At 40.0% G+C, this 15,474-nt stretch overlaps 2 protein-coding genes across 5 annotated transcripts in view; one reads left to right on the top strand and one right to left on the bottom strand.

The window, feature by feature from the left end:
* Positions 1–8,132, top strand: part of cntn3a.1 (contactin 3a, tandem duplicate 1) — a 74,748-nt gene extending 66,616 nt beyond the window's left edge. For all 4 annotated transcript variants that reach the window (XM_061057519.1, XM_061057520.1, XM_061057517.1 and 1 more), the window contains exons 16-23: positions 110–259; positions 1,241–1,311; positions 2,022–2,256; positions 3,207–3,322; positions 3,584–3,770; positions 5,014–5,126; positions 5,693–5,861; positions 6,643–8,132. In XM_061057519.1, the coding sequence (XP_060913502.1) occupies positions 110–259; positions 1,241–1,311; positions 2,022–2,256; positions 3,207–3,322; positions 3,584–3,770; positions 5,014–5,126; positions 5,693–5,861; positions 6,643–6,734 (1,133 nt within the window). In that variant the 3' untranslated portion in view covers positions 6,735–8,132. The remainder of the gene's footprint in view (positions 1–109; positions 260–1,240; positions 1,312–2,021; positions 2,257–3,206; positions 3,323–3,583; positions 3,771–5,013; positions 5,127–5,692; positions 5,862–6,642) is intronic.
* A 1,769-nt stretch (positions 8,133–9,901) lies between these two features.
* si:dkey-178k16.1 (band 4.1-like protein 1) overlaps positions 9,902–15,474 on the bottom strand; it is a 40,337-nt gene continuing 34,764 nt past the window's right edge. The window contains exons 17-23 of the mRNA XM_061057186.1: positions 14,787–15,194; positions 13,738–13,959; positions 13,586–13,645; positions 13,258–13,347; positions 13,025–13,105; positions 12,329–12,445; positions 9,902–12,217 (exon numbers count right to left, since the gene is read on the bottom strand). Coding sequence (XP_060913169.1) covers positions 12,212–12,217; positions 12,329–12,445; positions 13,025–13,105; positions 13,258–13,347; positions 13,586–13,645; positions 13,738–13,959; positions 14,787–15,194 — 984 coding nt within the window. The 3' untranslated portion in view covers positions 9,902–12,211. The remainder of the gene's footprint in view (positions 12,218–12,328; positions 12,446–13,024; positions 13,106–13,257; positions 13,348–13,585; positions 13,646–13,737; positions 13,960–14,786; positions 15,195–15,474) is intronic.

Here is a 15,474-nt window from a genome sequence, read left to right as displayed (position 1 = left end):
CGAACAGACACATGAAATAACGGTAAATGACACATCTGCACCTTGGCTTGTGTTCAATGGCAGATCTTGCAGGGCTTTGATGAAAGGTTATTTCTGTGTTGTGTCTCAGTTCCTGAGATGCTCGGGGGGAAGCAACTGTCAGCCACTGTCATTGACTTGAGTCCCTGGGTGGAGTACGAGTTCAGAGTCCTGGCAACCAACAGCATCGGAACAGGAGAGCCCAGCAAACCCTCCAAAAAGGCCCGCACCAAGGAAATGTGTATGTATCAGAAGCTGCTTACATTTCTCACTGCTGTCAACCACGACACAAATTGTTTGCAAAGTATGCACATAATACATAGTGTGATCCTACTTCAGGAAGGCAATTAGATCCCTTCAAAGAACTTCATTTTACCAGTGCATTTCAGAGAATTCTCTGCTTCCTCACGGCACACAACAAAACAATGAACTGAATTCACAACAAACATGTTTATGGCTGGCAGCTTCACTTTGACAGCTTTACCCGCGTTGTTTGAGAGGGAGAAACTATTCCTCTTTCAGGTAGTGTAAAGAAGATGCATTATGTTTGGTGGAGAAGCAGCATCCAACAAATCCTGTGTTAAGAGTGAATTGAAATGAGATCTAGTTTAACATTTTATAATCATGTCATCCAATCCAAACGTGAAAATCAGTCTGTGTAACACATTGATGCAGGTACGCTCATCTACTTACACATCTGCACAGAGTAGCACACTTTTACATATGAACCACAATATATTTATATACATTTACATTAACACAGAAAGCAATACCAAAATAACAGGTTTGGTTGCATTCTGGGTATTGTAGTTGCCAGGTTTTGACAGAATAACAGAATGCTTGGAATGCAATAGATGACCCCTCTGGTTGTGCTGTTTTTAATTTGTCCTTCCTGAGTCTGACAATGATAAAGTAGTTCCATGTTTACTGAGTGAGGTACTCTTTAGAGTACGAACTTAAAAAACCTAGCCCTCTATTAGTTGGACATGTTTATTCCCCACAACTCTTTTGCTGTAATGGTGAAAAACCGAGTCCTCCAACATTTTATTTTGTATCAGTGATAACTTCATTTTATGTTACCATACTTAACTGAATACTGAGTTAACATTAATAGTGTGGTGTCTCTGAAAGTGAGATATGTTGACTTTGCACTACTTAAATAAAAAAGGACCCGACTTGACTATACAGAGTGTATCTTCTTACTCTGTGGTTGATCTCTTAGTACCCAGGGTGACTCCCGGCAGGGTGAATGGCGGAGGTGGTGGACGTTCAGAGCTGGTGATCACTTGGGAGGTAAAGATCTGTTTTTATATATATTTAGATTATAGATGCTTTAAATAACTTTCTGCTCTTTGACTCAGGATACATTGATCTGTGTTTGTAATTGCTCTGTGATTCATTTCTGTAACTTTTTAAATGTTCTGCTGTCTGTCTCGGCCAGGACCAAGTTTTCCTGGTTAAATACATTTTAATATGTTTTTTTATAAATGAATTAAATATTGTTTAATTGTTTCAGTTAGCAATATGAGTATATTTGTCCTCATCTGCTACATCTATTCAGATAACAGAAATGGACTTTGGTATAAAAGGCGTTATATTTATTTGACATGTAGGATGTTGACTCTTTCATACTGGTGCTGATGTCACACAAAACAAGGATGACAATATTGCTTTGGAAAGTAAGCTTTAATATACTGTAATTCTTCTAGGATTTCTGGCTTCACTTTCATTAGGGATTTCTCTAAATGTGAAACTGGAATATAATATTTATGAAGAACAACTTTACATCTCTGTTGGAAAGATTTTTTTTATTCCCCTCAATATAAAAACACTTAACCAGACAGAGTTCAGGCAGGGTCTTAAAGTACAGTACCAACCTCAGCACTTTTTCTCTAAGTGCCCTAATCCCTGCATAGCTTCTTTTTTTTTTTTTTTGAAGTATTAATATCTGTAGGACCAGTCATCTTGAGTCATCCCTCTGAGTCATTCTCATACCTCCTTAGCCTGTTCCTGAGGAGCTGCAGAGCGGTCCAGGCTTTGGCTATGTGGTGGCTTTCCGCCCACTCGGGGCGCCGGGCTGGATGCAGGCTGCTGTCACATCTCCAGACGCCTCAAGATATGTCTTCAAAAATGAGAGTATCCCTCCCTTCTCCCCATACCAAATCAAAGTCGGGGTGTACAACAACAAGGGGGAGGGACCTTTTAGTCCAGTGACCACCATCTACTCAGCAGAGGAAGGTTTGTACTATGATAACCAAAAGCAAAGTATTACCTTAACTCAATGTACAGCAGTAACTCTGTTATAAGGATAAGAAGTAGAAGTCTTAGTTTTGTTGAAACGTTTCAATTTTGAGTGAATGATTTATCTTCTCTATTATTGGCACAGAGAATCTATCCTGTTAAGAAAAATATTTTTCTGATTTTTTATGACAAAGATCATTTCATCAATGATTTGTTTGGTACTGAAAACACCGTCATCCAACCGGATTATATCATCCAAACACAGTCTAATGAAATACATCAAATGTTTATGAGAGATACACTTTTACCCTTTTGTTACAACGGGAGTTTTTTTTTAATCAAAGTTTTATTTATAAAGCTTTAAGTCATGACAATACATGTAATATGCTTATTGTGTTTCTGAGAAAACTTTTCTGTACACAAGTTTTCAGGGTCTGTCATATTTAGTTCTGGTGAGAGACTGATGCCCTGAAGCCACAGGCAGGCAGTGGCAGCATTAGAAAGTTTTGGTTTGGCGCTTACACGAACAAAAGAATAATGCTGAATGGTAATTCATTTCTTATGCCCCTAAGGTTTGTTTATTATAATTCCCCAAGCACAAACCTCGATTTATTAATTGTCTTGTAAAAATGTACATAAGGAATAATCTTTTCTTTCTGACTAAGTAACAAGTTATTTGACAGCGAGATCCAACACAGACGCTAGTTCTAGATATTGTGTTTTTTTGTAAAACAAGCAAGAAAAGTTACAATTTCATATTTTTAAATAATATCAACTTTTGCACCCAAAAATGAAACAGGACTTAATGTCGATGTAGACCCTCCTCCTAATATGTAATATGATTGTATTGGATGGAGCTGCAGTATATTAAGTAAGTAATACTGTAGACGTGGGAGTACTAAGTCTTTGTCTTCTTGCGTATCATCACTATTCTGTGTACCTTTCAGAGCCCAGCAGAGCTCCAGGGAGGCTGAGGGCGAAGAGTGTATCGGCGTCGGAGGTGGAGGTCACCTGGAAGCCACTGGCCTGGAGCAACAACCGCAGACGCATCCTGGGCTACGAGGTCAAACCAGCACAAACCCACACACTAAAAATAATAGAAATATAGGGAACAGTGCCAACAGCTAATGGCATTATGTGCTTTTTAATTGAATAACCTTTTTGTATTTTTGTCCTTTCAATTATTAATTCAGGAAGTAAACTTTAGTACTGGTGAATTCCTTCTGCATGCAAACCCAAGAGTGTTCTGTTAAACATGTAAATGTTCAGTTAGAAACCAGACCTATTCTCCTAAAATAGAACCTGTGTGTTTGTGCGTTTGTAGTTGCAGTACTGGAGTGAAAGGCAGAAGCAGGACACAGCCAGTGTGATCAGGACAGTGGGGAATAAAACTTCAGTACTCATCAGGGATCTGGAGGGCAGCAGTACCTATTACCTGTCCCTGCGGGCTTACAACAGCGCTGGAGTTGGTCCACAGACTGTCATAGTCAATGTCACAACCAAGAAACCACGTAAGGGCTCAGAACATATTATGAAGTACTGTCTGTGTCTTCTGTCAGTGTTTTCCCCCTCTAGCTAAAGGAACACGGTCCCTTTCGGTATATAGTCTCACTCTGCCAATAATTTTTCACCGTAGGAGTGAAAGCAGGGAATATTTAGGTACCATGTTGAGGTTTCTTGTTGATCAACTGTAATATTTATGAGACACCCTGGAGCTGGATAGCTGAAGGCACTTACCACACAAAGGCAGCAGCAGTTTGACTCCTGGCCAGGGGATTTTTGTTGCCTGTCATACCCCTCTCTCATTTTTTTTTCGTATTTCTGTCACTCTGAACTGTCAAAATGAAGCCTAAGATGCCAAAAAAATATGTGTTCCCAACCAATACATTTTTTTAAACCTGAAGCATATACATAGATGAGTTAAAGCAATTTTCCAGCTCATCAGACATTTAGAGGACATATTCTAACATATAAACAGGCATTTTCACATTAGTTCACATTGTTTGTAATTGATCCTCTTTCCTCTGCATGATTCTTTGATTCTTTGATTCTTGTCTACTTTGTAAGTCTTTCACTAACATACTTTTTATGTATGTGAGAGATGTCATACAGCCATCTTTCACTTGATAGACGGTGCATATCTTTGATGTAAATGGATGTAGAATTTATGGTCAGACTGTGCCATGTGACATGCAGGCTTTACTCAAAATGATGAGCTGTCTCCTGCTTAGACATAAACAGAGCCTAAATGAACTCCTCTTTTTCACACATTTTTTCACATTTCACAGTTTTCTTCCTATATTTCATGAACATGCCAGCAAGCAAAGAGTATAAGCTTGCAGAGCACCGGAGTCTAACAAAACAAGGGAGCAATCATTAAAACAATGATTCATGGAAACACTAGGGATGAAAAAAACGTCATGTTGTGTCACAGATGTTCTGCATATTATGTTCATATTAGCTGACATTAATTAACGTCGCAGTTACAACACATCTGTTACACACTTTGCCCAGCCAGCCCCCTCACAAACAGCCAAATGTAAGTCTGTTCGCACTCCAACACACAAGTACACACAAGTACACACATATTCCTCGAGTCAGTGCTCACCACTAACGGTAGGATGATAAACTGATAATGAGAAATCTCCTTCATGCTGAGTTGGTTCTGGACTTTACTGTTTATTGACCGGTTCGCTTCTTGTTTTTTCTCCCGCCTCTTCCTGTCCTTCTCCTCCCCTCTTCGTCCTCCCCCAGCTCCGAGTCAGGCCCCGGACAAAATCATGTGGAACACCTCCAACTCCAAGGTCATCCTGAGGTGGGACCAAGTGCACGCTCTGGAAAACGAGTCAGAAGTCACAGGATACAAGGTAAAAAAAAAAGTTTTACACCTCTCTTCTTAAACTGGATTAGCTATCTCTTTCAAGTGAATAGCTGCTTCATTGCAATTTAATTGGTTATACAGAAATCCATGTACCTCCTGTATTATTCTGAAGCCGTGTATTAATCCCATTTTAAAGTCTTAAATTGCCCATTTTCCTCAGAATAACAATCCCTTGATGAGCCTTTCCACATAATTTCAGCCACACATAAAAATCTATAAATTCTCTGATTGTTGCTCAAGGGGGAGCTGTACTGTAAGGTACAATTCTATCTGCAACTGAAAAATCAGTATTGATGCATTTCTACATTCCCCTTATCTGTGCTGTCTCCTGCAGTGGTCAAATTCATATCTACCTTCGGATTAATTATTGTTAGTGTCACAAAGCACATCACTTTTTATGGAACTGTCCGACAGAAACAGACGCAGAGATTGAAATATATATTTCAACAACAACACTCTGAAGCCGCTCTTATGATGATGTACTTGTGCACTTGGAAGGACTCCATGCCATGCCTCACACTGCTGTCATCTTTCCCTCTGTGCTTCCTGCAGGTGATGTACAGCCAGGACAAACACAGCCGTCCCAGCGTGGTGGAGACGAACACCACCTCCTTGGAGTTGTCGCTGCCAGTCAACCAGGACTACGTCATCCAGATTAAACCCTTCAGTGAGGGAGGGGAAGGCAGCAGCAGCCGCCAAATCACCATTCCCAAGATAGCAGGTGAGACAATGTTGAGATATAAAACATAACAGGCTGTCAGCTTTTCATTGCAACAGTTTGTTTACAGTTTTTCATCTTCCTAAATTGACTTTTCCTCTGCAAGACAATTCCCAATGGACAGAGAAGGAGTGTAACATTGTTGCTATTAAAGTGTGAAAACGCACTCTAGCACCCTAAATACAGCATGTTGAATAAAGATGAATTCATGCATCGGGAGCTGGCTCTTTAGATGCTACTGCCTGCAGAGATGTTGTATCTCTTGGTATATCTCTTTGTTCATTAAATGTCACTTCAAAATTATCTTCAAACAAGCCTTCTCTCTTTGCAGCTAAGTTTGAATGTTTTGTATTAAGAGTTGTCTTCGAAAAAAAACGACAGTCTCTTATCCTCAGTCGGAAAAAGTCTATATCATCAAACAACAAAATGGTCTCAGACATACAAAGAGTTTTGCCAGTAGCTCGGGTGGTTTGAGAGGGTCCTCTTCCTTTTCAATCTACTGTGTCTGTTGCTGTGCCCACCACACATGTCCTCTAACTATGCACCGTAACTGAGCACAGCGCACCAGTGCCATCTATGGCTACAGTTTTGTATTCACACCACACTGTAGTTCTTTGTACTGAATGCATGTTATAAGGCTTACTTTTATTCTTTTTTTTTTTTTTTTTTACTGTGGTAGGTTATATCATTTGTATATTTATATGTTAAGGACTTTACGGTCCAAAACAAAATGAAAGCCATGTATTAACCATTTACTTCATTCTTATTTGTTTGTGTATTTCAGGCTCCATAGCCATGGGAGCAGCCCCTCGGTCTTCGGCATGTTTCATTGTCCACCTTGCAGCGTTAATCCTCACAGTGAGGACTGTGCTATGACAAACATTTGCAGGAACCAGGCTGTACAGCTGCTTATTAAGAGGAGAACCAGCAGGTCACTGACAACAAGAGGCTGACTGCCACTTCTCCACCTGCCCTCTTCCCCACCCTGCCGTGTCTTTCACTCTTCTTTCTACAGAGAATCGCTCTGTGAGGAAGGTTCTTTCCCTCCACCCTTCTGAAGGAGTTAGTGAAAGGAAACTGGCTCTTTCAGACGTTGCTTTTATGGAAATGAAAGGATGCGTGACAGCACTACAGTCCTTTTGAAGATGTTTTGCCCTTTGCTTTCTTCTTACCAGGAACCCAAGGATATTCTCACATGGTTTTAACCTTGGAGGGCCGCTGGTGTCTGATGCACTAAAGGATATGTATATGTTTTCTTTGTGGGGCTGTGCGAGCTCTGTTTAATGGATTTGTTTGTACCTCTGAACTTTTCTTGGATGATTTTATCCTAACTGGAGATGGAGGATACCTAAAGCCCTTACATAGCTCATATTTATGTGAGTGAGGTTATATTCAAGAGAAGAAATGGATGGCGTCTTTCCCCCCCTCTCTTTGGACTGTCCTTGGAAAGCTCCCTGCTATGTCTTAGAAGAAAAAAAAAAACAACTGTTACTAATCCCTTCACCAGGGAGCTGAGCCTCATTGCTTTATGACAAACCAGAATATGGGACCTTTGTAACTTTGCCTGGATTTTATTCATGCTTTTACGTTACATCCCAACGTCAAAGTTGCCATGAAACTGACTGTAACCAAAGGTATTGAGCCTAAAAGGTTCAGTTCCATCTGTTGTATCATTTGTGAGAAAAAGCAGCGTGTACACCCCCAGTATGGCTTCCATTGTAAACAGCAGGCTTGTGTTGATTAATTGATGTCTTACCTTCCTTCCTCATTCATGTTAAGTGTTTAACAGAGGCGCGCTGAGCAGTGCAGTCCACATTGTTACACACTGTATGTATGAAATCCTCAGGTCCCAAATGAGCCTTAAGTCTTATGATTATCCTCCATGTTGTTATTATTCTGAAGTCCTTTATTTATTTCTGTCCTCTGTTTATCCACATCGTGGTTTGGCTCACTCATTATATCATTTATGAATAACTGACCTTACTGTAATCTCTGTTGAGATTTTACACTTTTGTTACTTTTACATCATATTTGGGCATTTTGGGCTCAGAAAAAAAACAGGCCTTTGTCCCCTCTCCTTCATGATGAGCATTGTAATACAGTACAAGCGCCAGTGATGGCTGACTTTTCTAACATGGCGTGTTATAAAGTAGGGATGGTGTTTTCTCATCAGCTGCTGTTTGGCGTGGGATCGGTCAGTGTATGTACCCTACGCTGCTTCGGATGTCTGAACAGATCAAACTGCTTTTAATAAACATGATGCCATTTTCCTCATCTCTTCCTTTCATTTCAAGATCCCACCACAGGAGGTTTTTTTGAGTAAAACTCGTGTGATCTCACTTAGAAAAAATAACCTTACAAGTCATCATTAAGGTAAGTTTCTTTCCGTCAAACTTCTTCTCAGGCTGAGAATAAAGTTGGAAAAAAAACAAAAAAAACAACAAAAAAAAGTCACCTTGTCTGAATTTCTAAAGACAAAACTTCAGCAGGCCTTCTTAGTATTTAACAAGCCTGTGTGGAACTTATCTGTGCTGATCTTGTCCTGTACATGCACAGTCTTTGTTTAAACAGTCTAAGTGCATCATTAGCTGCCTCAGACCTCTTATCAAGACATGGTCTTATATTAATTGACTGGGGAATGTTAACAGGCTGAAAGAAAACTTTCAGGAGAAGTTCATTATTAATAGTACTTTGGTCAGGAGGAGAATATGGCACACGTAAACCTCAGTTGTAAAAAGAAGTTCATTGAAGTTTCCGAAGTTTACACATTTTTCCCCCTTTTCTAAGGTAAGTCCAGCATGCAATTTACCTCAAGCTCTTACTGTATTCTGTTGTAAACCTCTCCAATAGCCTGAACATTGAGCATCACACTAAACTCCTCCTGGTTCTGCACATACACCTGCCAGAAGAAGAAACTTTGCTTCCGCAAGGCTATGAAGACCAGCTCGGAGGCCCTGCGCATAAACCAGGTGTGGTGGTTGGCAAGGGTACTCTTGTAGGCCTCCTGACACCGCGCCGAGGGACTGCTGAGCTGGCCTGCCACCGATGTCTCAGATGTGTTTAAGACCCTTAACTGCTTCAGTGTTGGGGTGCCTTTCACTGATGTGTCATTACCCATTCAACATAGCAAGAGAGAGAGAGAGAGGGGGGGGGGGGAGAGAGGAGAACACTTATCTTTGTTTTCCTTCTTTGGATCAATACGTTGTCAACAGATACTCATAGGTGCAATCAATATCTACAGATCTATACCTGTAAACAGGGGTTTTGTCACCTTGAAATTGGTTAGGTGCTGTCCACTGAAAAGAGAGCATCTATACTGAGTTTTCTGCAGTAAGAAGTCATTTGGCTGAAATAACTCTCCTAGGTGTTCAAATACTATATCATTAGTTTGATTATTGACATAAACGTGTGTATCTGTGAGAGGCTTTCACAGCATCCTCATCATTCAAAGCCTTATTTTCTATTAAATTATTCAGCATTATAAAATGCAGTTGCTGCACATCAGGCCTGAAAAGAAACACAGCAGCTGGGACAAAGGTATGTGGAAAAGAGCAAACAGAGCAGACTCCCATTTCATTTCATTCTTTTTTTTCTGTCTTCTTTATTCATTTTGAAGGAATGCAAGTACAATGTACAACAAAGACACAGCACCAAGCAATGGAGAGCAGCAGAGCAGAAGGGATGAAGCTGCTGTAGAGGAAGAAGAGGAGGAGGAGGAGGAGGAGGGCGCTGTACAGAGTTTAAGGGTCAGCCAGAGGTCGTCCAGTCAGACACTGATAGCAGGTGTCACAGCCTAATGTCTGTGATTAATCACAGTCTGGTTATTAGTTGACTGACTCCCAGCTTAGTTCCGGACAAAGGAAGGTAAATGTGACCTTTCAGTTTGATCCGAGGGTGATAAGGATGTTTTTTTTGCCCTGTAGTGAAGAGAGGTGAGAAGGGATTTCCATTGTGTATGCTTGATGATGTTGCAAAACTCTCTTTTAAAAAGTAACTAGTCTGTGAATCCTTGTGTACATCGATCCCCATGGCTATTATCTACCTTACAATCGTCACAATCCACCAGAAAGTACCAAATAAAACAGTACACGGTATGAATGGATGCATCATTTTTTCCACCATCCAGTTTGATGTTCACATCCATTTGCCATAACAGATTTTTTTTGGGGAAATAAAATACAAAGTTAGTGAAACTAACACATGAGAATGCTGACAACTAAGTTAAGTGTCTGAAAGCCAAAGTTATACCTCAGTAAAAGCTCATAAACCTGACATGACAGCTTTGACTTTCTCTCAATTGAATTACTTTGCTGCTGCTGCATGTATTGACTTCAATATAAAATGTGATTTATGCAAGGAGATTTCTCAGTTCATTTGAAAGACACTATAATTAAAGGGAAATGTTGCCCTGTCAAGTTTATGCATTTGACTTTCTGGCACTTCTTTAATTAAAAGTCACTTGTTTATATAAAGTTATTTTAATACAAAATCAGAGTTTGTACAATTTGACTGCTACCTCAACTGGCACACTACACGACTACGGTTTCCCTCTAACATTCACCAAACCACACAAAACTACAGGCTCAGAGATGCTGCTCCTACTGCAAAGTTTATTTTTAACACTGATATTTAGTTAGAAGAGTATTACCTTTTTTTTGATACATAAAACCATTTCTGTAGGCCATTTTGAAACATGAAGAAGATTCGTTGAATGTTGGTACAGATACTGAATGTAGGCATGAGAGATTTCCTGGTGGGGAAATGAATTTAAAAGCACTGATATGTAGAATAAAGACATATTAAACTTCACCAGTAACTGTTCAAGGATGTAGCTGACAGAAGAATCTGTAGCCTTTATGCTGTCTTTGGATGTCAGGATTGTTTACTCTTCATTATGTGCATCATAATTACCACTTCTAGTAAAGAATATTCTTCATTTCCTGTCAGAAAGCCTAATTTCCTTTTTGTACATGTCAGCTCTGATTCAGCAGATTGCAATCAATTCGGCCTTTACATCTTAGTGTGTCATCGTCAAACTCAATTACAATCCAATAATGCCAGAACTTATCATGCAAACATTATCTCAAATACTACTTTTAATGATGCAGCAGCCAATTTTGTGACTCGCACAAGGGGGTGAGCCTCCTCTTTGAAGTAGTTACTACACAAGATAGCCAAAGTGGTTTCATGTCCAGCAGAGTTCTGAAAGCATTTTCTAAAAGGCTGCAAAAAGGAGAGAAAATAAACAGTGATCATTCTGAAACATCAGCATGCTCAGAAACTACATCTCCACCATTTGGATAAATACAACAGGTACACTGTGTGTATTAAAAAAAAAAAAAAAAAAACTCCTCATTCCTGACACATACACAAAAAATCTCCAAAAATCCTATCACAGTCCATCATGATACATTAACTCTGGTCATGTCCTTCCATTCATGCTGCACTCACACACCGCATCATTGATAAAATACAATTGAAAGAGGTAAAATCCTTAGACAGATAGAGGGAAGTATAGAGATCAGAGGAGCTCCTACTTTGGCCGTTAATAAAAAAAAAATATATATGAAGAAACACCACCAGAGGACCTCGTTGCTTAAATGATCCCTTCTCCTCACTGCATCATCATCAGTCAGAGAGAGAGGGGGGCAGGACAAAGCTCAGTTGTTCATTCGGCTGCTAATGCAAGAGAGCTCATTGCATCCTGCTTCACAGAAGGCTTGCACAGTACTGGAACTACATGTAGTGGATTTTTCTTTTACTTATTACTGGTAAGACACACACACACACACAGGTTTTTCATCAGGTAGCTGATGAATTCTTGTTATTCAGAACAGCACGACACACACACATAGAAGACTGTGTGCAGGACCTTTTTTTTTTTCAAAATATTCCTGACCTCGGGTTATTTTAGTGTGAATGAGTAGACAGATTATCCAAAGAAGAACCCACTCTGCACTTTTTCCCTTTTACCTTGTAGAGAAACTAAAGCAAGTTGTTTGAATAGAGAAGGTGAGGAATGAGAGGTTTGCAGGGGATCATCTTTATACTTGTTCCAGATGTTCAGATTTCTGGTGGCATACACTCCATATAATCAAGGCTCTTCTTTTACCTCCATGACCACCTGCTGCACATGAATCATTTTAAAGTGAAATTGTTGAATAAAAACAAAAAAAAAAACTAGAATTTCACAGGATTCCCTATTCAGCCATGTGTGTGTATTTGTGTGAATATGAACAAAAGGCTCCATTTGAGTGCCACAGTCACGAGTCTGTCAGGAGGGATGATGGGATGCAATTTCACATCAGCACTGACAAGTCTGGTCCACAGGGGGGTGCTCTGATCTCAGGAAATCATGACTGTTGGGTAAAAAAAGAGAAGACAGTCAGCTTTAAATCCCTCAAAGGGAGCTTTCTAAGGGCTAAATCTCAGCCAGATATTATCTGCTGGAGTCAAGATGGCACCTGTACCTCTGATGCACCGTGTCGATCCTCTGTGGATGATTCTGTTTCCCTGACAACCACTGCTTTGGTCACCTGCATGTCAGGATGCTGCTGCTTGGCTTCCTGGATTGCTATAGCCAGAGCCTGCGAGGGGAAATAGAGAGAACAGCGGTTCTTGTTTAAAATAAATCACGGAAGGAGTAATGTTTGTTTTTTAAATATGGCTCAGGGCAACTTTTGATGTTCAATAGTCAACGCTGGATTTATATTATACAATTCATGATGGTTCAAGAAACAAGCTTGTCTTTAAAAGGAGGGTCGATTGGGACTAAAAAATGAAAAATGAAAAATGTTTCTAGCAAAAAAAAAAGAAAAAAAATGTTATGGTTCCAATATCTTCTTCCTTCTTTGTCATTTATTTAATGACTAGCATAAAAATAGTTTGTAAGATGTCCTCACACTAAGGTTGATCTAATCATAGATATGATAAAGTTTAAAAAATCAATGCATGACGTACTGTGTCAGTTCCATGGCTTAATGTTTGAACTCAGAGGTTGGTAAAGTGTTTACATTTTTCAATTCTAATATTATAATCAATTGAAACAAACTAGTGTAACAGTGTAAATCTTCTAACATCTTCAGCAAGTCCAAAAATTACAGAACCAACAACCGCTAAGAAACTCAACTATTTATTTCAAAGTTTATTTGTTCCCTTCAGCTCACCTGTTCCTGGTCTACATCGTCGTCTCCTGTGATTATGATCCTCTTCTCGATCCTGGTCTCCGAATATCCTCCTTTCACCGTCTGCAACACAAAAAAAGTGTTCTTTAAATAGAGTTCAGAAGAAAGAGCCCACATTTAACTCCATTCAACACAGAGATGAGCCGCACATGCTCATGGGGAAAAAAAACATGATTATAACGTAATCTCTCCAAGTTCCACTCAGACTGCTCTACCTTTGTGACGTGAGTGGTTGCCGAGGTAACATTTTCAGCTACAAGGATTGGCGACCCGGACGCCTCTCTACCAAAACTGCTCATGTGCACCTGGAGAAGCAGAAATGCTGGGAGTATAAAGCAAGTACTGAAAACAAAATCACATGCAAAACATTGAAGCAGGAGAAAACTATAGTCATTTTTTTTTGATATCTCAGTACATTCAGTCAGGCACATATTAGAAATATTCTTTGGTTCTGGAACTGTAAGTAGGTTTAATCCTCAGGGAGCAGAAAGAGTGAGCTCCAGGTTGAGTTAAAAATGGAGAGGTCCTTTTCTTTGTACTCACAGGGGAAACACTCTTTCTTGTAGAGTAAGAAACTTCACTCAGGCTAGTGATACCATGATCCTGAAAACAGACAAATTCATTATTTCACCTTAAGGTAGTTCAACTTAGTAAGTGCATCATATTGTCTCTTTTAACTGCACTTTTTTTGATACCTGATCTGCAAACTCCACAATGGTTGTTGTGACCTCTGACCCATTGGGTTGAGTCTCCGTCCTGACGTCCGTCTTTCTTACTGCCGGCGTGGGCATGACATCACTGGCCTCCCTGCTCAGCGGCGTGGCAGCAGAGATGCGACCAGCTTCCCTGTGTGTCTGCTCTCTGTCCACTGACGAAGACACTGGAACTGACCTCTTTGGTTTTTTAGGAACAACCGGCTGCAGTGAAGAAGAAAGAAGAAAAGAAGAAAAGAAGAAAAGAAGACAAATGAAGAATCAAGTCAGCTTCTGATGCAAAGATAAAGAACCTGAAGCAACAATAAAACCTAAAAGATACAGATGGACAATGTTTTTTTTTTTAGCTCACTGCTCAGAAACAAAAATCAATAAAAAAAGAAGGAACAAAGAAATGAAATCCATTTGTATTGCCTGTCACAATATTTCTTTCCAGACACTTGGGGGAGGGGCTTTGTCTGCTCCTGTTTCCAATTTCAGAGAATAGAAAGTAACAACACTCACTATTGAATGTACTTTTAAAATGCAGAGCTTCATTTAGTGCAGCTTTTTTTTTGACAGTTTACGTCATAAAATGTAACATAAAAAATAGCAGTTGATAGAGAAAAACACCGTGTCAAAGCAGTGACTCACATGATGTTTGGTGTGATCACACCACAATAGTTTTGTCTGTTCTTTTTCTGTATGTTTCATTCACCCAGAAGCCCGGAAACAAAAACCTTTACCAACTTATCAACAGCTCAGTTTGGCGACCTGTCATGATACTTACTCTGTGACAGTGAGATGTTGGAGAAAAATCCAGCACTAAATTCTGTTGTTTTGGCACAACGGTTACATTTACTATTTTCTTTTATTTCACAAAGGCTTCTTGTTAAAACAAGCAAAGGTAAAGATATAAAACACTTACATAAGCATATTTTTGTTGCCTAATAATAGCACAGGTCTTGTTACCTGCCTGATTAGAACATACTAAAGTAAAAATCTGAAAGTCTTTTATACACACTTCAAACAGAAACCCTGTTCCACAGTACCTGCACATCTGGCCGTTTGACCTCCTGTCGGACTTCTTCAGCCTGGATAAGTTTGGCTGGAGGGCTGCTGCTGGCTCCTCTGGACAGAGGAGCTGACACTAGTGGAGGAGGAGGCTCACATGGACCCTGCTGCTGCTGCTGGAGATAGTCTATGCCAAAGCACAGACCCACGTCAGGCGAAAGATCTCTGTCTCCCAGCTCTGACATTCCCCTGGAGAACTCCTCCATGCCTGTGTGCAGGTCTGTGAGGACGGTGAAATCCACTTCCGCCTCAAGGCTGGACGTCGAGCTGACAGTGATGCTGGAACATTTGCGCTCGATGCCCAGGTGGGTTTCCTTCAGGTACAGGATGTCATGGTCCTGGTCATCCTCTGAGAGGGAGCCCAGGCGTCTCTCCCATGGTTCCATCTGCGGAAATAAAGAGAGAGAGGAACTTCAACTATATTTTTTGTAGTCAAAGTATTTCAGACATGGAGTGAACAAGTTTGTTCTTTAAATAAATTTAAGCGAAAGAGAAAAGCAAATGCAGTTTCATTTGTCTTTGGAGGAGAATTAAAAAGTAGACCGTTTCCAAAAATTCTAATAAAGACAAAAGCTTGAACAGCATCAGGAAACCTTTTACATATAGAGGTTATGCAAAGTTAATAGTTGTAATATTAGTTGAATTTTGTTGGTTAGCGCTGCCTTA

This window comes from Labrus mixtus, chromosome 15 (assembly GCF_963584025.1).
Source record: "Labrus mixtus chromosome 15, fLabMix1.1, whole genome shotgun sequence".
Classification (NCBI taxonomy): Eukaryota; Metazoa; Chordata; class Actinopteri; order Labriformes; family Labridae; genus Labrus; species Labrus mixtus.
Note: the sequence above shows the minus strand (reverse complement) of the source record. Positions and strands in the feature narration are given on the sequence as shown.